Source organism: Octopus bimaculoides, chromosome 28 (genome assembly GCF_046866305.1).
Source record: "Octopus bimaculoides isolate indiv1 chromosome 28, ASM4686630v1, whole genome shotgun sequence".
Classification (NCBI taxonomy): domain Eukaryota; kingdom Metazoa; phylum Mollusca; class Cephalopoda; order Octopoda; family Octopodidae; genus Octopus; species Octopus bimaculoides.
In genome coordinates, this window is record NC_142955.1 from 6535580 (window position 1) to 6558019 (window position 22440).

The 22440-nt window shown below is 35.6% G+C and overlaps 1 protein-coding gene across 1 annotated transcript in view; it reads right to left on the reverse strand.

Moving 5' to 3' along the window:
- Positions 1-1647: 1647 nt before the first annotated feature.
- The window catches only part of LOC106880996 (centrin-3), a 70017-nt gene continuing 49224 nt past the window's right edge, over positions 1648-22440 (reverse strand). Inside the window, exons 4-6 of the mRNA XM_014931179.3 lie at positions 19533-19647; positions 10316-10392; positions 1648-4503 (exon numbers count right to left, since the gene is read on the reverse strand). Coding sequence (XP_014786665.1) covers positions 4460-4503; positions 10316-10392; positions 19533-19647 — 236 coding nt within the window. The 3' untranslated portion in view covers positions 1648-4459. The remainder of the gene's footprint in view (positions 4504-10315; positions 10393-19532; positions 19648-22440) is intronic.

Here is a 22440-nt window from a genome sequence, read left to right on the forward strand (position 1 = left end):
TTAAACTTATTTGGAATGATGGGCCCCTAAAAATAAAATAAATTCAATATTTTAAAAATTGCCTAAAACATTAAATGACTATAAAATCTGACTGTTAACAGCTATGGAGCTAAAACTTTCAGGAATCATTCCTTTTATGGATACTAACAAATGATGTAAATTTGAAGAAAATCTAAGCACCTTCATGAAGGACCTTTGTTGAATTTCGCTGGAATGACTCAATCAAAATATACAAACAAAACAGCGCTAACTGTAATATTTTGTCTCAGAGAAACTTCCAAAAGAGACTTTTGTGTTAAGAAAAACACACCAACAGTATTTTGAGTGAGGCCCTGTTTTTTTAAATGCAAAGTACAAGAAATTTGTCTGAAACAAAATATTGCAGTTAGTGCCATTCCACATTTGTACACATTAAAAATGTGTGAACATTTATATTTAGAACATATTTATCTTGCACTGCTACCCACACTGTTTTTGAGACAGTCATGTGTGACATTGGAAAGATCTGAATGTTATTATAAACAAGATGGAGTGGTCCTCTTTATAAAGGGTTACAAGGTTGCACAATTTCACTCCTAGGTCAATTTTGATCGGACAGAACTACAGTGAAAAAGTGAGGTTTGAAGGAGATTTAGCTGCTATTTCTAGTAGCTTGAGATTTCAAGACCTTTGTGTGTACTGGTGTGTAGAGAAGATATGTTTTGAAACAAAAGAGACAAATTAATGACCTGTAAGAACACTGTATTTCGTTATGCAACCATAATATACTATTAAGTATATTAAATGTTTCTATAAATCATTAATACTGTGTTCTACTGTGTTAGCAGTGCTCTTACATCATTTGTAGAAGATATTTCTATAGATCTTTTATAGAAATTATAGCCAGCAGTGATTTTGCTATGATGTTTTGTATCTGAGATGCTTGATGTAAACAAGATCGAAGAAGATAAAAGAAGAGAAAGAAAGAGGAGAAACAGGAAGTAGACAGAAGAGAAAGAAAAAAACAAAGAATTATTTTGAAAAAAGAAATAATTTTAACTTGAAATTTTATATGTCAAATAAAAGTCCCTTGAAAATATGAAAGGTACATAGAAACAATGGAATGTTATGATATATATGGTGTGTCGTTAGCTTGAACAAAAACTTAGAGTACTTGATCAAAAATAGAATTTAAGGTATATAAAAAACTGAACATATAGACTAAACCTGTTATGGACAGGCTTTAAGTTTCAGAGCAAAAGAAGTGTATTTCAAAAATACTATGGATCATCCCTTCATCAATGCTACCATCCTTATTCAGCCAGATGAGGTATGATCTACCTGAATAACAAACACAATATTGAGGAATGTGTATAAAGGAAAAGAGCACTCAATACACTGTAAAGAGTGTGGTATTTATAAATGAATAGTTGTTGACTCATCAACTTATTACTCACTTTCTTTACTTATGGTGGCTATCTGAATCATTGCTTAGATATGTTTCTGTCCCTTATGAAATTTTAGTAGTGGATGCTTGAATAAACAAATCTTCACTTCATCAGCACATGCATGTATGTATGTATATATTGTGTATACATATATTGTGTATACATATATTGTGTATACATATAGTGAGAATTTACAAAAAACAAAAGACAAAGACAGGTGTGTAAACAACAAACAGATGTATTAGTTTAACGCTCAGGAAGAGAGAAAATCTTTTACGTTTTAAGCCTACGCTCTTTGACAGAAAGGAACACAGAAATAAACAGGGAGAGAAAATAGAAAAAGGTTTGGCGAATGTGTATATATATATCTGCAACTATAACATCCTACATATATTTTTATTCTCTTATTTCCTTTTATACTTCCTATTTCCTTCCTTTACCAAAATAACCCCTTATATTGAACTCTACTATTTCCCTCTATTTAACCATCTCACATCGTTTCTGTTGAAGGGATATCCCTAATATCCTAGAAACATCTGTAAGACTAACTTTCTCTGTATACATATATATGTAAATATATATATATGTATGTATATATACAAAGTATGGGGGTTTAGTTCACAGGTGATCTAAACAATTAGGTACGCTAGGTAAGTGCTGTAACGGATTACTAGGGCTCCAAGGTTGTAGCCAAGATGGTAGTTATGGAGCCATTGCAGAGTTCCGATATAGCAGATATATAATTGTTAAAGAGAACAACAAACGTTAAAGCAAAGCAAACATCTCAAGTCGTATACATTATTATTACTGGAAAAAATTCAAAGTCTTACAGCTGTTTCTGGGTTATCCCAGAGTATGGGATATTCCATCAACAGAAACAAATAGGGAAAATGAGAAGGGTATAGATTAATGAAATGATGACATAGAGGACAGGAGTAAAGGAATAAGAAAATGAAGAGAGAGAAGAAAAAGGAAGCATAAAAGTTCACAGTTCAACTTTACAATGTTGTAGAAATAAGTTCATAAATCCTTAGATGCAATCCCGCATAGATCCATGTGGGTTAAAGTCCTGATATTGTAAACATCTAGAAAAAAGACACGAACATATCAACACGGACCCTCGCGCACGCACACATACTTACCTCCCTCTTGCACTCTCCTATCTTAGAAAGAACTTTTCCCCCACCCTTTCCCTTCTGGTCATTCCACAATGTAACCTCGTAGATATCGGTGGTGATTTTTTCTTCCTCCGTTTTTCCATTCTTTGGACTTTCTTTGTTTCCAACGAAGAGCTGCGCTCGAAACATCAAATTATCTTTCTTTCCTTTCCCGAGCGTCCAGTAACACAATCTGTATCACGTCCTCACGTCGTTGTTTTTTTGTCTTTTTCCTTTTTTGAACCTATATATATATATATATATATATATATATATATATATATATATATATATATACGTATGTATACACACATACACACACACATATATATAGTGCTAATGTACAGTTTGATTCAACAAATTATTGATCCAGTAGCCCAGCTGATTTTTCTGTTACATACTTTTGATTATATTATCTGTTCAGTCACTCATATCTGCCTTTCAGAATAAATATATATGTTTATATATATATATATATATATTACCAGCAGAGGACATATATTTGGTATTAAAAAATCTGGATAATGTTAATGGTAGCAACACTTGGCATCAATGATATTGCTAGTGTTGGTGGCCGTGTGTTGCTGTTGGCCATCATGCTGGTAGGAGTTAATCACTGCTAGTAACTGTGCACATTTTGATGATCATGTTCATGTTGATGGTTGTGTTGGCAGCCATGGTTGTGGTAGCTGTGGTACACTATGTAGTACTGGTAGTTGTTATGCAGTAGTAATAGTGCCGGTGATGAGTGGTCTTAATGTAGTATATTGTTGTTGTGTAGTCTCAGGTTAGTCCTGATTGCGCAAACGTATGACCAAAAGTATTCATCATCATCTTTTTCAACAATTACTGTAGCATTTTTTTATAAATACTACATTATTTGATGCATTCTTTATTTAAAACAGCAAAGGGCAATTTGATGCAAATTTGGCTGATATTTCTAGCAGATCTAGCTATTATGGAAAGGTTGCTTTTGGTGGCTGATGCATACATATATACATACATAAGACAGTGGAGTGTGGTTTGATGATGATTTGGCTGATATTTTTCTACTATTATACAAAAGTCTTCTTTGTTGAATAATACATACACAAGACAGTGATTTGATGGAGATTTGACTGTAGTTTCTACAGGTGGAGCAACCATGTAGAAGCTCTCTAGTGTGTAGTGTTGGTTGCTTCTGTTGCTATTTAGCCCAAGGTCATCTCTGACCAAGCAGATTTACGTTCAAAGGCATTGCAGCTATGACTATCCAATTTTTTCTGATGTTCAGGAAACTCAAGACCACATAATTAGTACATCTTCTAAGATGCTTTAAGGGAGGTTTGGTTGCATTTTCTACAAGGTCTAGTAAATATGTAGAAATCTTCCTTGCTGGTTCATACATATATACATACATAAGGCAATAGTGAGTGATTTGAGGGAAATTTAACTGTTATTTCTACCAGGTTTAACTACCGTGCAGAGGTCTCCCTTGCTGGATCATTCACATAATAATATACACATACATTAAGTTAGTAGGGTGTGATTTGAAAGAGATTTGGCTGCTATCTCTACCATATCTCACTACCACATAGAGGATCCTAGTCATGGTGTCATTGGTTGTTGAGTTAGTGTTAGTAGTGGTGGCATTGCTGCAGTTAATGGAGATGTTGGTGACAGTAAAAATGCTATATTAGTGGAAGTTTGGTGTTGGTATTGTTGTTGTTGGTGGTGCTGATGCTCTGTGTGTGTTGATTTAATGACTGTTGCAGCTAAGGCTGTGGTGTTGGTAGTACAGGTTCCAGCAGTGTTTTAGTTTTCAGTGTCAGCCATGTACTTAGTTAAGCTGATTGGCGATGGTGTTGAAGCAAGGCTGGACAGAAAATCTCAGCTTCAGGTATCACCTGTCATGATCGAGAGGAATTCTTCTTCATCAACTGGAAAAATAAAAATATTTTGCAAGAAATGAAGAACAAGTAGAACTTATGATGATGATAATAATAATAATAATAATAATAATAATAATAAAAACAATAATAAAAACATCGAAAATAAAGACATCGCATTGAGCCAAAAAATAGCTGACAAAGGGTTGGACTATATCCGAGTAAGTAATACTCATTGAAATTTATGTCTATTTTTCCAAATATAATGATGTATTTTAACTTGATACCTCCACTACCCGCACAGCGATCGTAAACACACGTGTTACATCAAAATCAAACCATCTTCGAACCCAAAAACACCATGTACAAAAAAATTACAAACAGATTAAATAACACCGGTATTATTACACCCAAGAAGTGCGTACTGTAAGCTTGTTACGAAAAAAATACGAAGATCTGAACATGCAAAACAATCTGACAACAGAAATAAATGAACTGGTACCCTACGAAAACGATGACCGTCAAAATAAAGGACCGGGTGTTGTTCCTCATGTCCCGCAAACAAAACCAAAACGGCATAAATGGACACGTGAGGAATACATTTCGATCCTACACGCCTATTTCACAGCAGTGCTCTACCCAAAAAACGAAAACGCAACAACACATACATATAAAATATGGAAGAAAAATAATGTAAATATAGACCTCGATAAAACAATGAACCCTAACAAACTAGCTAACATAAGAAGATATATTCTAAAAGCAAAAAAAATATCAGAAATAGAAATAGAACAATTGAAAGGAAAAATACATCAGGAAAATCTAGATAGTAGTCACACAGCAATGCCGAATAATAATATAAACACTGAGATAGCAAAACACGAGGACAAACGTAACATTTCCGGCAAAAACGAAGTAAACAAAAAACAACAAACTCAGACCGTAGAGATGTATAATAGTGTACAAAAAGCACCAAACCAGAACACCACAGGCAAACATATGAATGAAAAGGAAGGCAAAACAAATATAAAGCCTGGAAATAACGAAGGGAAACCTAATAATTACGATACTATGAAAATGAGAATAACCAAAGAACTGAAAACCACAGATCTTAGAATGGACCACAGATTATATCTCCCAAAAATCAAAATAGACAATAAAACAACATCAATAATAAATAGCATAAACCTGGCCGTCACGGAACTAACAACCACAGAAACAACAGGCAATATCACTGAGCTAAATGACATAATATATGCGGCAGCCACTGCAGCCACAAAAGAAGCAGGATACTCACTCAAACCCATCCGAACAGGAGTTCTACCACCCAAACAGACCTTGTAGATAAATAACATCCAGAACAAAATTTAAAAAAGAGAAAAGATTTATCGATTCTCAACGAAATTAGTAAACAATCAACACAACTAAGTAACAAGAAGAAAACAAAAATACTGTACAAATACAGCATTACAGAAAAAGACTTACCTGAGGCAAAAGAAAAACTAAAGCAAGACATCCTTGCCAAAGCACAAAGGATCCGCCGGTATGAGAAACGCCAACGTTTCTTTGAACAAAACAAACAGTTCAAATCCAACCCCAAAAAACTCTACCAAGAACTGGGTAAAAATAAAATAGACATTACTGCAGCACCAACAGCAGAAGAACTAGAGAAATTCTGGAAACAAATATGGTCGGTGAAGCAACAACCCCAGAAAAGGACCATTAAAACAAGGAACTTAGCACCTGAGCAACTCTGGGCCCCCTATAACAACTGAAGAGGTCACCCAGACACTGCAAAGACTAAGCAACTGGAAGGCACCTGGACACGACAAGATCCCCAATTTCTGGTTAAAACACCTGCCAGGAATGCATAAAAAGCTGGCAGAAAACTTTAACAACATACTAGCAGAACCAGAGACAATGCCTGAATGGCTCACAAAAGGGAAAACCATCTTAATCCCCAAATCCTCGGAAACGGAGAAACCACAAAACTATAGACCTATAACCTGTCTCCCTACGATCTACAAAGCCTTTACTGCAATAATATCGCAGAGATTGAGTAAACACCTGGAAAATAACAACCTGTTTCCAGAAGAGCAGAAGGGATGCTGCAAGGGCTCATACGGCTGTAAAGATCAATTATTGATCAATAAAGCCATAACTGAAGACAGCCGCAGAAAGAAGAAAGGCCTCAGTATGGCCTGGGTGGACTACCAAAAGGCCTTCGACAGTGTTCCCCACACATGGATTCTGGAAACGCTAGCCATAAACAAGGTGGCACCAATTATTATAAAATACATAGGGGACTCAATGAACAAATGGCAAACGGTGCTACAGCTCGAAACAAAAGAGGGACTTGTGAAAACGAAAGCCATCCCCATTAAAAGAGGAATATTCCAGGGAGACACGCTCTCTCCACTCTTGTTCTGCCTGGCACTCACACCTTTAACAGAATTGTTAAATAGAACTGGATGCGGTTACAAATGCTATGGAAGAACAGTCAGCTACCTTCTATATATGGATGATCTAAAATTATATGCTAAAAACGACAAAGAGCTAGAAACACTACTACAGACAGTACACGACTTTACCAAGGAAATAGATATGAAATTCGGATTAGAAAAATGTGCCAAAGCAACCCTGAAAAGAGGAAAATTAGTTAAAAGCAGCAATATAACACTAGATAAAGCCAATGAAATAAGAGAACTAGACGAAAGCCAACCATACAATTATTTAGGAGTCAATGAACTAGATAGGATACAACATACACAAATGAAAGAAAAAATAAAGAAAGAGTACTATAGACGAGTTAGATCAATACTAAAAACAGAGCTCAATGCTAAAAACAAGATAATGGGTATCAACACTTTAGCTGTCCCAGTTATAAGCTACAGCTACAACATCCTTAACTGGACACTAAACGAACTATGTAAAATAGACAGGAAAACAAGAAAAATAATGACAGGATATAGGATGCACCACCCAAAATCTGACATAGAAAGGCTATATATACAACGCACAGAAGGTGGCAGGGGTCTTATACAGCTAGAAAACTATTATAAAATAACCACCATAGGACTGCAAAAATACCTACTCCAAAAGCAAGGGAAACTAATACAAATAGCCACAAAACACGAGCAAAACAAAAAGCTGTTTTCAGTATTTAAGGAAGCTGACAAATACAAACAAGAAATCAATCTACCTAACAAATACGAAGAAGAAGAAGAAGAAGAAACAACAAAAGCTATAAAACAAATGAAATCCAAACTAAAACTAGAACAGCAACGGACCATGATAAAACGATGGCAAGAAAAGCCCCTACATGGTAAATACTGCGCTAAACTAAATGCGAAAGAAATAGACAGAGAAAAATCCCAGCAATGGCTGAGAAGCTCAGGACTCAAAGCAGAGACTGAAGGATTTTTAATTGCTGCACAAGACCAAAGCCTCCCCACCAGAAATTACCAAAAACACATAACGAAAAGAAATATAACAAGTAACTGTAGAATATGTGGAGATAGACAAGAAACAATAAATCATATTATCTCTGGCTGCCCAGTCCTGGCTAAGAAGGAATATATTCACAGACACGACAGAGCTGGGACATATATACACTGGAAGCTATGCCAACACTATGGAATAACAACAGAAAAAAGATGGTATAAACACACGCCAGAAAAGGTCACAGAAAACGAGAAAGCAACCATACTCTGGGATATGCCAATACACACAGATAGAGAAATTAAGGCAAATAGACCAGATATAGTTGTCAAAGATCATGAAGAAAAAAATGCTTTCTAATTGATGTCTCAATACCAGCAGATGACAACGTTTCTCTAAAAGAAATGGAAAAACTTTCAAAATACAAAAACCTGGAAATAGAGATAACTCGAATGTGGAATCTAAAAACAGAAACAATTCCTATCATAGTAGGTGCCTTAGGTATAATAAAAAAATATTAGACAAATGCATAACAAAAACACCAGGACTTACAAATATATATAACATACAGAAAATTGCACTACTGGGTACTGCACACATTCTACGCAAAACACTTTCAATACAGTAAACATAAGAGCACCACAGCAAACCACAGCACATACCCAAGGCGCACAGAGCTGCGCTCGGTAGTGAAGTGAAAGCACGTTATAAAAATAAAACTACTGAACAATAATAATAATAATAATAATAATAATAATAATAATCCTTTCTACTGGAGGCACAAGGCCTCAAATTTTTGGGGAGGGGATTAGTCGATTATATTGACCCTGGTGTTTCTCTGGTATTTATTTTATTGACCCTGAAAGGATGAAAGGCAAAGTCAACCTCAGCAGAATTTGAACTCAGAACATAATGACAGACAGAATATTGCTAAGTATTTTGCCTGGCATGCTAACGATTCTGCCAGCTTGCTGCTTTAATAATAATTATAGATTCAAATATTGCCACAAGGGCAGCAATTTTGGGGGAGGGGACTAGTTGATTAGATTGACCCCAGTGTTCAACTGGTATTTATTTTATCAACTGACCCTGAAAGGATGAAAGGCAAAGTTGACCTCAGTGGATAATATGATTAGAAGAGTATTATATGCTTATTAAACAATATTTCAACAGTATGTCTGTCTTCTTCATGTCCAAACTAAAACAAGGATAATGAAAAATACATGAAGAACATAAATCTATTCACAAGTTATCAAAATAGCAAATAAGGGAGTTACTGTCACAATTATGGACAAGGATGAGTAAATTTCAGCTTGGGAAGAATAACATTTTGTGAAGAATTACCTGCTGATCCAAAACCCAATTACAGAAGAAAATTTGACAAAATAATTTCAGAAATGGAAGAAAGTAATTTTTAAAAAAAAATATCCTCTAGTGTTTCTTCATAATGAAAGAGTAGAAGCATGCATGCACTTTGTAAAACATCTATTTTCCACTGAAGATTGAAGTTTGTATTACAAAGCAACACAATGAAGTTTGGAAAAAACTTCCTCTGATGAAGGGTATGCCATGGAAAACGCAAGGCAGTTAATTTTGCTAACATTTTCATGACAGAATTTGAGCTACAGTTTAAATTGCAACAAGATCATGAACCAATACTCTGGTTATGGTTTGTTGACTTTTGTCTGGGAAGGACTGTAAGTCTAGCTGAATTGCAGCATTTTTGTGACAACTTCTATAATTTTAAGTCCAACATAAAATTCTCATCCAATTTTTCAAAAAGCTAGCATTGAAAATTTGGTCATGAATGTTAAGTTTTCAGAAGGCTTCATAGTGGAAGAACTACTTTGCAAACCCACATCATGCCGTATTTATTTTCATTACACTCCAATCATCCATAGAATTAAGTTGAATCCATAGTCTCAATTTTTGAGAATAAAACAGATTTGTACTGACATAGATCTTGGAAACATGTTAATGATTTTGTGCATCATTATTTCAAATGCATGATGGAAAGAAATGACAAATGACACAGTGAAATTAATGACTGTCAAACTTTCTTGCACGAATAAATGATGTGATAGTCATGGCTTGGACACCTTTGAGTATATGTCTGCTGGATCAGGACTAAGTTGTGATTAACAACAAAAAGGACACATTAGATAATGTATTTTTGCTGAACCAGGAGCTGACAAGGGATGTAAAACAACAAGGAAAGACATTATATAATGTAGATACACTACACATGTATGAAAAATGGGATGTTCTAAGCTGAAAACACCTTTGATGAAAGATCTGCTGGGTGAGGCTGACAAAGAAAGGAAATTTTATAAAATGTAGTCCTAAATACATGTGGATAAAAAAAAGGATGGTCATGGCTGGAGCACCTCTGATCAGGACTGACCTAAAAAATAATACTTACTCTCTCCATCACCATCTTTATCAAATTCATCAATCATAGCTCGAAGTTCATCATCATTCAAGTTTTCACCCAATTCTCTGGAAAATAGACCAAACAAAAAGTCTTAACCTTTTGGCATTTAAACTGGCCCTTATCTGGCCCAAATATTCGACCTGCTTTATGCTCAAACTGGCCAAATTTGGCCTCTCACATCTACTCGACAATGTCAAGCTAAAATTAAACAATTACAACAGCAAAATTTCAAAGCTATGAGATAATTTATAATTAACTCAAAACAATGTGAATAAATAAGTATTATATTTGGTAGAATAATCTTAATGCTAAATGGTTAATCTTCACAGTTATCATTTTAGCATCTGACTAACTCTGAGAGGAATGTGTACCCTGAATGCAACCCACAGTATGAAGGTTTCAGGTCAAGTTAAAATGCTATGCATTTCTATTTACAGTGGTTTTGCCGAAGAGAGGACACGTGAAGGCATGAAAGAAATGAAGCTAGTATACTTCACTGGATGAGCAATGTCAATATGCATGAACAACAGAGTGTAAGCATCTTGAGAGTAAAATTGGGCAGAAGAGGCATCAGATGTGGTGTGCAAGTATGAATATATAGATATTTATATTAATAGATCAAACTTACACAGAGCACAAATGACAGAGAAATTTAAAGGGGAAGAAGTAAGGTGTTATAAGTCCAACAGCTGTTTCTGGGGGCGTGGAGATCCATCACAGCAAATAGCCAAAAGTCTTGGTCCTTTATCATATGTGTCAAATAATATACGCTTTTCCAGTTTCAGCCCCAAATATTGTTGGTATGGTCATGTGGTGCATATGGACAAGGACAGCTGTGTAACGACATGCTAATCTCTAACTGTGGATGGAATTTGTGGAAGAGATAGACACAGGAAGACATGGGACAAGGTGGTGAAACATGATCTTCAGATGTTGGGTCTCACAAAGATGATGAAAAGTGATCAAGACATTTGGCGATTTGCTGTGCTCGGGAAGTAATTGAAAGGTATCCCACCACTCCCACTCATCTCTCAATCTCTACCTTAATACCCTCATTATTAACCTCTTCCTGAACTAGCTCTCCATAACCTACTGAGCCTCCTATTTCCTCCCTCTAATACTTGCCTGCTCTCCACATTTAATCATTCCACCTTTGAACTTCTCTGCACCATGATCTGAAATGGTAGATCTTTTCTACCTCGATGATGGAGAATTGATTTATCCAATGTTGACTGCTTCCATTACGACCTGCATACTGTGATGAACTATATCTACCAACATTATGACAGATCTCCAAGATCCCTAGAAACAGCTGTTGGACTTATAATACCTTACTTCTTCTTCTCATTTAATTTTCTCTGTCATTTGAAGACCAGCTTGTGAAGACCTGTTGGGGCAAGCGAAAGTGAAATCATGATGGCACCTGTGCCCAGTGTCACCTTTCTGGCACTTGTGCCCGCGGCTTGTGTAAGGATATTCGAGCGAGATCGTTGCCAGTGCCCTTGGATCGGCCCTTGTGCGGGTGGCACATAAAATATACCATTTTGAGCGCAGCCGTTGCCAGTACCGCCTGATTGGCCTTCGTGCCGGTGGCACGTAAAAGCACCTACTTCACTCTCGGAGTGGTTGCCGCTAGGAAGGGCATCCAGCTGTAGAAACTCTGCCACATCAGATTGGAGCCCGGTGTGGCTATCTGGTTTCACCAGTCCTCAGTCAAATCGTCCAACCCATGCCAGCATGGAAAGCGGACGTTAAACGATGATGATGATGATGATGATTTGTGCTCTGTGTAAGTTTGATCTATTAATATGAATATCTGTGTATATCTTTATACTTAATTATTCATCACCTGAAAACCTTCACACTTTGCTTTCTCTCATTTTGCATGCCCACATATATACATATTTTGTATTTCATACCCAAGCTGTTATATTTAATTTGTTTTTCTGCATAATTGCCTCCATATCTGCCCAACTCAGTCCCTCTCAAAGCCATTCTTTACCCCTGTAAAGACATCGGAGTCTAAATTTGAATCATTTGAGCACTACTAAGTGTTTTCTATACTGAGAATCTCTGGATCTCATCTGTTGACTATCGAAATGCGAAGTAGATGAAACAGGGACAACTGACAAAGGGGTATACTCTTTATGTTCCATGTCTCGTTTCTCTGTTTGTTTTTGTTTTTATGTTTTCATTTCTCATTGTGTTCAACGTTTTTTTGATGTCCTGGACCCATATATGCATGTATATATACATATATATGTAGGTATGTACATATATGTATGGATATATGCATATATTTATATATTATTTATATTATTATATATATATATATATATATATATATATATCATCATCATCATCATCATCATCGTTTAACGTCCGCTTTCCATGCTAGCATGGGTTGGACGATTTGACTGAGGACTGGTGTAACCGGATGGCTACACCAGGCTCCAATCTAATTTGGCAGAGTTTCTACAGCTGGATGCCCTTCCTAACGCCAACCACTCAGAGAGTGTAGTGGGTGCTTTTAAGTGTCACCCACACGAAAACGGCCACGCTCGAAATGGTGTCTTTTATGTGCCACCCGCACAAGAGCCAGTCCAGGGGCACTGGCAACGATCTCACTTGGCTTGCCGGGTCTTCTCACACACAGCACATTTCCAAAGGTCTCGGTCAGTAGTCATCGCCTCGGTGAGGCCCAATGTTCGAAGGTCTTGCCTCACCACCTCAGCCCAGGTCTTCCTGGGCCTACCTCTTCCACGGGTTCCCTCAACTGTTAGGGTGTGGCACTTTTTCATGCAGCTATCCTCATTCATTCTCACCACATGTCCATACCAGCGCAATCGTCTCTCTTGCACACCACTACTGACGCTTCTTATGTTCAGCTTTTCTCTCAAGATACTTACACTCTGACGGGTATGCACATTTACATTACACATCCAGCGGAGCATACTGGCTTCATTCCTTGTGAGCTTACGCATGTCCTCAGCAGTCACAGCCCATGTTTCACTGCCATGTAGCATGGCTGTTCGTACACATGCGTCATACAGTCTGCCTTTTACCCTGAGTGAGAGTCCCTTTGTCGCCAGCAGAGGTAACAGCTCTCTAAACTTGGCCCAGGCTATTCTTATTCTAGCAGTTACACTTTCAGCGCACCCACCCCCACTACTAACTTGGTCGCCCAGATAGCGGAAGCTATCAACTACCTCTAGTTTTTCTCCCTATATATATATATTTAAATAATTTGGGAAAACAAATTTCCAAATCCATCAGGTGCAACCCTTCAGCATTATATGCATCTACATATCATACCTTGGGGTCTTATTTATCATATATTTATATATTTATCTATAAATATACAAAGTATCTGATAAAAGTCAATATTAATTCAATTTTGGGGGATTAATCGATATGTGGGTATTCTATTTCAGATAATACAAAAAAAAATAACCTAATGTGTATATTCTGAAAGTAAACTCATGGTGTCAGTCTGCACATCACGAAATTATACTTAAGGGACATAACCAAAATTACCAGCAGGGTATATGTTATACTTCATTAATTATCTCCTACTTTAGTTAATACTTAAATTTATTAAATATGAAGGATACATGTGTTTCAGTATTGGAAGATTACAATATATATACATCTACACAACTGTATACAAATATATATACATATATAAATACATATATGCAGTCGTCAGATTTTCAATTATTCCTACACATCGTCAGGTTCTTTTTCAAAATATTATATATCTAATTTTACATCACTCTAAAAAATAATCAATACAATTAAGCATTAAAGATTAAAAATTAAGAATTAAAAATTAAAAATAAAAATTATACTTTGTAATATTAAGAATTAAAATTTATAAATTATACATTATAAATATGAATTAGTATATATCTATCAATAATGTAAAATCAAATATATGTCAAATACAGAATGTGAGATATAACATTATACATCAGAATAAAAATGTCTGTGTTTAAATGTGATATATAACAAGAAAAATTCAAATACATATCTTCCTATTTTTCTGGTATAAAGATGGTGATTAGAGGAAGAAGATAGCAGGGAACTATGGGTATCTATAGGCGATTAGTACCAAGGGGGGTAATTACACTATACATAGTTTTAATTTTAAATTATCCTCTATTATTTTCAAATTTACCTATATTGGAAGATATATATAATTTGTTATTATATAATTTTAGTAGTATTTAATTCATATATTTATTTAAATTATTGAATTATTTTTTTATTTATATAGTCTCTTTTACTTGTTTCAGTCAGTTGACTGAGGCCATGCTGGAGCACTGCCTTTAATCGAGCAAATCAACCTCAGGACTTATTCTTTGTAAGCCTAGTACTTATTCTATCGGTCTCTTTTGCTGAACTGCTAAGTTACGGGGACGTAAACACACCACCATCAGTTGTCAAGCAAACAGACAAACAAACACAGACACACAAACATATATATATACATATATACAACGGGCTTCTTTCAGTTTCCATCTACCAAATCCACTCACAAGGCTTTGGTCAGCCCGAGGCTATAGTAGAAGACACTTGCCCAAGGTGCCACTCCTACGCCTACTCAAGTGCTTTAGAAATAAAATTATATGGTTATTTAATTCAGGGGTTGTGGATTTAGTACTTCATTTTACTAAATGTAATATTACTTTGGTGCCTACATTTAACTCCACGTTCATCATATGTGTTTAATAATTCATCTCTAGACTGTGGTGGTTTCATAAATTCTGTTATGCATAATAAACACTTTATTCCCAATATTATAGGAGTGGGCTCTACCTATAATACTCCAATTAAAGGTGTACTCTCTTTTCCTAGATTTTAATTCCCATATATATTTACTTAAGCCTGTAGACTTACTTAAATTAGGATTTTTAAAGGTCTGGTAGTGTTGGGATATTCTTTTTTTAATTTCATTAGCTGTTGATCCAATATAAACCTTATTTATAATTTTATTATTATTGTTCTTAGAGCTAACTATACAGTTATAAATTACATTATCGACATTACAATTATTAGAGAGCTTACATTTAGTCTTATCACGACATGAACATTTTTCTATATGTTGATTAAGATCTCAAAGTGCTTGTGAGATTTTAAAAGATAATGAACAAAGAAATGATTACAATTAGATGCTGGATCATCCAAAGGAATACTACTCTGATTATTTATATTACTGTCGCACTATGGCATCAAAAATTGATATTGGAGTTGTCATAGCTGTTACCATTTCTGTCGCATCTGTTATTCACTATGTAAATGCATGGAAAGGAAATATTATGGAACACAAGATGAAAAATTAACTTTTAAGAGCAGAGACAATGTTCGTGCTGATGGACTTCCTGAACTGAAAAATTCAGAACATTATTATGTTGTTTTTTTTTTTCTTCTTTCTTCAAATTTTCTTCCATTTCTCGCCGAGTGTTTTCCGTACACCTAGGGCAGAGAAACTCGTTGTATGCATTCCCAGTTTACACACGCAAATTCACAGGTAAAACATGTATTTAAGAAAAAAAAAGTTCATGAATGGATGTTGTTTTCACAGCGATAATGCATGGAAAGGAAATATTATGGGACACAGGATGAAAAATTAACTTTTAAGAGCAGAGACAATGTTCATGCTAATGGACTTCCTGAACTGAAAAATTCAGAACATAATTATTATTATTATTATTTGCATGATATTATTTGCTTGGTGTTGTATGATGCATCTGCATCGTGTTTGATGCTTCTATGTTTTGTTTATGATGTTAAATGTGCTATCTTTGTTGTTGTAACAGAAAATTTCTGAGAAACTTTCTTTTCCCTAAGTGGGAGAGAGTTGTTATGAAAATGTTTTACTTGGAAAGAAAAAAGTGGATTTTCATTTAGGCATATTGATCCAAACCTGAATCTACAAGATTCCCTTTTAGCGTACCACAGCACTTTCTCACAGAGAGACAACAATTGACAGCTGAGACATTCTACACATGGCTGATACCAAGTCGATTTATGTATTCTCCAATTTACCCTTTTAACCCCTCCTCTGCAAACAATAGCTGATAGAAGATAAGGAAGATACCTACAGTAGTTCCCAGTGTTCCCTAGCTAAAGTCGGTCAGCGAAAGAGATGACCTCAAAGTAGTTGGTGAGATGAAGAAGACAACAAGAGGCGATTATGATATTTATATCTTTCACTAGCTCACTTTAGAATGACAAGTCTCATTCTGTCTTTCTCCATTGTTTCTGCTGAAATGACAGGCAGAATGTTGACATCATTCTGTCCTTCTCCTCTATTTCACTGTCTCTATCTACTTATGACATAAACAGTAAACAACAACACAAGAAGAAAATGGTAAGGATGACTTCCCTTTTGTTTTGATTGTTCACTTCTGTAGGAACTGTTGGAATTTCGACTTCCATCAAGGAAATCCACCAGTCATTAAGAGCTGCTATATATATATTCAAACTATTTGCAACAGCTTGTGTTTTGGACTCGAATGATTATAACAGCTTTGAGCTGCCTTCGATCTGTGTGTTTTATGCCATTCATTTATATCAATACACATCTAAAATCCTACAGGCTGTTGTTGTTTTATTTGCTGTTGCCTTTGTCTAACCCATAACAATATATACATATATATATATGTGTGTACATATGTATATATCTGTGTCTTTGTGTTTTATGTATCCTTATCTCTCCTTCTCCACGAGCTGAGGAGAATGAGAGATGAGGATATATAAGAGGCTAAGTGTGTCATGATGATAGCCATGGGAGGATACTGAGAATGGTAGCAGAAGGGGAAAAGGGCAGTGGCTTAAGGCACAGAAAGGAGGTGATTGGTTGAAATAGTGTGGACAGGGATGATGAGGAAAGGAAGTAGAATTTTTTTTTTGAGGTGGGGGAGGGCATGGGATGCAATATGAGTGAATATGCTTGCAAGTGAGTACAATAGCTCTGTAGTATCATGAGAGGAGTGGAGGACATGACTTTGCATGTGCAAGCGTATCTGAGTGGTTTTAAGATATCATTTTTGCGGTAGTGGGCGAGTTTTCTCAAGCACAGCAAGATGCCAATCTTCTTGGTCTTTAATCATTTCGGATCTATTTCAAAATGGGGGCACCAGTTTTCATTTATGTTTTATGTAGTGTTTTTGGTACGGAAAGACTTTCAAACTTCGTATACTTATCTATTTTGTGTTATAGAACAGAAAAAAATTTTTGTATTCGAATTTATTTCATGTAAAAAATTGTCTTATTTCGATAATTTCTACTAATCACTAACGTCTATTCAGTTGAAAACAGTGCTGTAACGGTGTATATCGTATTAATCCCCTAACCCTAACCCTAACTAGACTGTTAACCCTAACCCTAACCCTAAAACTAACCCTAACTCTAGAATCCGAACTCTAAAATTGTTACACACATAGATACGCACAGAGTAATTTATTATATAAACAATATATGCGTATAAATTACGATTAAACCGGATGAAATATGTCACAGGGAATAACATTTTTATGACCGCCCAGCAGTAACTCTATTCAGCTGAATAGACGTCAGTGATTGGTTGAAATTACAGAAATACGACAACTTTAACATGGAATAACTTGCGATGTACGTTTTTTTGTTAAGAAGACTAAGAGTAAAAGATGTTTTATATGACACATTCTACCAGTATCCCAAGTTTCAAAGTGTTTTGTTAGTGTTTCGTTAAGAAAATACTGGTGCCCCCGTTTTGAAATAGATCCATCATTTCTTCCATAAAACTCAACATCTTGAGATCAGCCTTCAATACTTCATCCCGTGTCTTTCTGTGTTGCCCTGTTCCATCCACTCTAAGCAATTGGCACTTCTTTACTGCAACTGTCCTCACCCCTACACATCATGTGATTAAAACAACCATGCTGCATCTGATTCCGCTTATGCTTAACTTTTCTCTCAATACATTTGCACTTTGCTATACATGCACATTAATATTGCACACACTACAGGGTGTACAAGTTGCATTTTTTATTAGACTTCACATCCTCAGCATTCTGGGGCCATGTCTCACTACCATGTAGCATTGCCGTACATACACATGCATCATACAGTTTATAGAATAGATAGACAGAGAAAAATTTTTTTTTAAGTCTGGTATTTATTTTATCAATCCAACTTATGGGACAGATATAAATGCAAACACAGTGCAGTGTAAATTTTGTTTATGTCTTGTAGCTCAGAAATCTCTGAACTTTATCAGATGTAGCTTTAATGTTAAGTCTGGCCACCCCTAATATGTGAGCCAATGAGGGGAAATGTCTCTAGTATACCAAATCTTATTGGAATCATACCTAAATTTCATAGTTAGATGTGATAGAAATAGCTGCTAAGTCTCCTTCAAATCAGACTCACCAACTTTATGTAATGCATGAACCAACAAAGACTTAGTAGAAATAGCAGTTAAATCTCCAGTAAATTACACCTGACTACCTGACTGTTTGATTAAGAAGCTTGCTTCTCAAGAACGTGGTTTCAGGTTCAGTCCTACTGAATTTCTACTATAGTCTTGGGTTGACTAAAGCCTTGTGAGTCAATTTGGTAGGCAGAAACTGGAAGAAGTCTGTTGCTTTAACTTTTTACATTCTAAGTTCAAAACCTGTCATGGTCAACTTTACCCTTTCATCCTTCCAGGACTGATAAAATAAAGCACTTCTAAATTTCTCAAGAAATGATTATTATCATTATCATCATCTTGTCATCATCATCAGCTGTCAACAAGACAACCTCCACAAAGATCCAGAAAGGATGCTAGAAATAGTTATTTCCTACAAATCACACACTGTACCTTCTTTCAAACAATAAAAAAAAGTGCTGATGTCATCATAAAATTCATCCAGCTGTTACTACATGCATCTTGCCACAGTACTAGAGAGATTGTTATTTTTTCAGTTGCAAAATGATTAACAGTCAATTAGCAGACATACAGGACCTCCCTGAAATATGTAGGTCACTTCCTTAGCACTTCAACACAAAAACTCATAACCCTTACAGAACAAGACATGACATAGATAATGTAGTCCTAGTTAAACCAAGTCACAATAAAATAAAAGATGAGATAGTTATGGCTAGAATGTCTGGTAATAGGCCTTCGTGACCAGGCCTAACCTTGGGTTAAATAACAATGGTAACAACATCATACCTTGCAACTCTCCTCAAGTTCCTTAGGCTTATTTTTCCAGTCTCATCATCATCAAACAGTTTGAATGCCTTTAGAAGTTCAGTCTGAGGATCTCTCTGGAGCATTAAATCAGTCACTGAAACATTAAAATTAATAATAACAATAATAATCCTTTCCACTATAGGTACAAGGCCTGAAATTTTGGGGGAGGGGACTAGTTGATTACATCAACCCCGGTGTTTCACTGGTACTTAATTTACCAACCCTGAAAGGATGAAAGGCCAAGTCAACCTCAGCAAAATTTGAACTCAGAACATAGCGGCAGACAAAATACCACGAAGCACTTCGCCCAGCATGCTAACGATTCTGCCAGCTCACCACCTTAAATTATAATAATAATAATAATGATAATAATAATAATAATGATGATGATGATGATCATAATAATAAAAACTGAGCAAGAACTTGAAATAGAAATTAGCAAAATGTGGAACCTCAAGACTAAAACAATACCTGTTGTCATAGGTGCCCTAGGAATGATAGCAAAAGGGACTGATTCCTACCTAGCTCAGATACCAGGAAATCCCAAAATAGTAGAAAGTGAAAAGATACTGTCTATGTAATCTCAAATTTTAAAACAAACTTATAATTTTCTTAAACATTCTCTAGAACAACATTTGGTGCAAAACCAAATATATGACACCTTAGGCACAACACCAACTTGAACTTCTAACTTGTTGTCTTTTGAGGTCTCTGGGTGAGACTTGGAGTCAACTTGTACAAATACAAAGCAAAAGTCAAACATATAATAATAATAATAATAATAATAATAATAATAATAATAATAATAATAATAATAATAATAATAATAATAATAATAATAATCCTTTCTACTAAAGGCACAAGACCTAAAATTTGGTGGAAGGGACTAGTCAATTGCATTGACCCCAGTGTTTCACTGGTACTTTATTAACCCTGAAAGGATGAAAAGCAAAGTCAACCTATAATAAAAGAAACATGAAATATAGAGAATAAATACTGATATCAGGGAAAAAATCACAGAAAATATTCTTACATGTTTCCAGCAATATATCCTGCAAGAAGGCAAAGTGCCCACAAACCAAAATAGAGAAACTCAGAAAAAACAAAATCCACACTGAAAATAAGACAAAACATCTAACTCAAAACAATGGGCTACAATCAAACAGGAATAACACATTAAATATTATATCTCTGAAAACACATATGACCCCACAAAAGAAAGAAACACAACAGAGGTAACAATGCATACAACAAATAAAACGCTAAACCAAAGTAAAATCACTACACAACTACCGAAACCAGAAATAAATAGTACAGCACAAAAAACAACAACACAAAAAACAACAACAAGCAAAATAATGTACACTATGACTGATCAACTACAATTGATGATGGGGACAAACTGACTAAAGAAATAACAAAAATAGAAGAAGAAAACATCAAAAAGTCAATAAATATGAGTCACCATGACCATCTCAGACTACAAAAAAATAAACAGCTCTGTGAAAGGATAAACAGATACAATAGAGCCTTACAAGAAATAGTGATGACATCAAAAGATACCCTAGATATCAACAAACCAAAAGGACCTGATCTACTTAACAGCTGTAGTAATATCCAGGCAAACTGGACTTGACCCTCACAAAGAAAAACAAAAACCAGCCAAATCTCAAACTCCAAAATGAAACAGAACATAAAAAAATTAAAAAAACAAAAGAAAGACTTATCTCTGCTCTGTGAATCAGAGAAAGAGGGATCAAAAATGAAAAATAAAAAGAAGACCTGTGTAACAAAACAATACAACATAAAAAATAAGATACTTGGGAGGTAAAAGAAAAAAATTAAACAAAGCATAGCAGCAAAAACTCGCTGCATTACAACAGTATGAAAAATGTGAATGCTTCTTCCAAATTCTATGGAAAGTTAAACAAAAAAACCTTATCAATAGATGATATGCCAACAACATCAGAGGTTCAATGATACTGGGAAGGAATACAGAGCAAAGAACAACACAACAAAAATGCACAATGGATAAATAGGGAAAGGAAAGGAAGAGCAAAATAACACTACAGGTATGGCCAACCATCACAAGTCAAGGGATCACAGACATACTGAGGACTAGCAGTAAATGGAAAATTCCAGTGATAGACAAGATACCCAACTTCTAGCTGAAACATCTCACCAGCACCTATACTCACATAGCAGCAGCATTTAATTTAATAAGCAAGCTGGAATCAACACCAAACTGTATGCTGGAAGGACAAACCACCCTAATTCCCCAAAACAAAGACACCAAACACCCACAAAATTATAGGCCAACAACCTACAAAGTCATCTATAACTGGAAAAAACAGTCATCTATAACAGGAAAAAACAATGTTTTTACCAGAACAAAAAGGGATGTTGGAGAGGGATGTATGGTTGTAAGGAGCAACTTCTGGTGAATCGAACCATTATAGAAGACTATAAGAAGAAAAAGGCAAATCTCAACATGACTTGGATTGATTACCAGAAAGCATTCAGCAGTGTTCCACACTCATGGTTACTACACACTACTAAAATATATCAACCATACGACGACAAACTGGAAACCAGTATAACACCGAAAAATGAATCACAAATCAATAAAACCTGCACTATACCCATAAGAGAAATTTTCCAAGGAGACTGACTGTCACCCCTACTTTTCTGCCTTGTTCTGACTCCACTAACGTAGCTAGAGTGTGTGCTGCACAGGGCAGCCCTTCCGTTTGCTGCCCCTGGACCCCACAAAAAAGCACATACTGCCTACAGTAGACCCAAAACTTCCACCCCTTTAAAAGTCCTGCCTGGGGCGTCCTGCCTGAGGCGGACTACCCCTAGCGTCTCCCACCAGCTATGCTAGTGT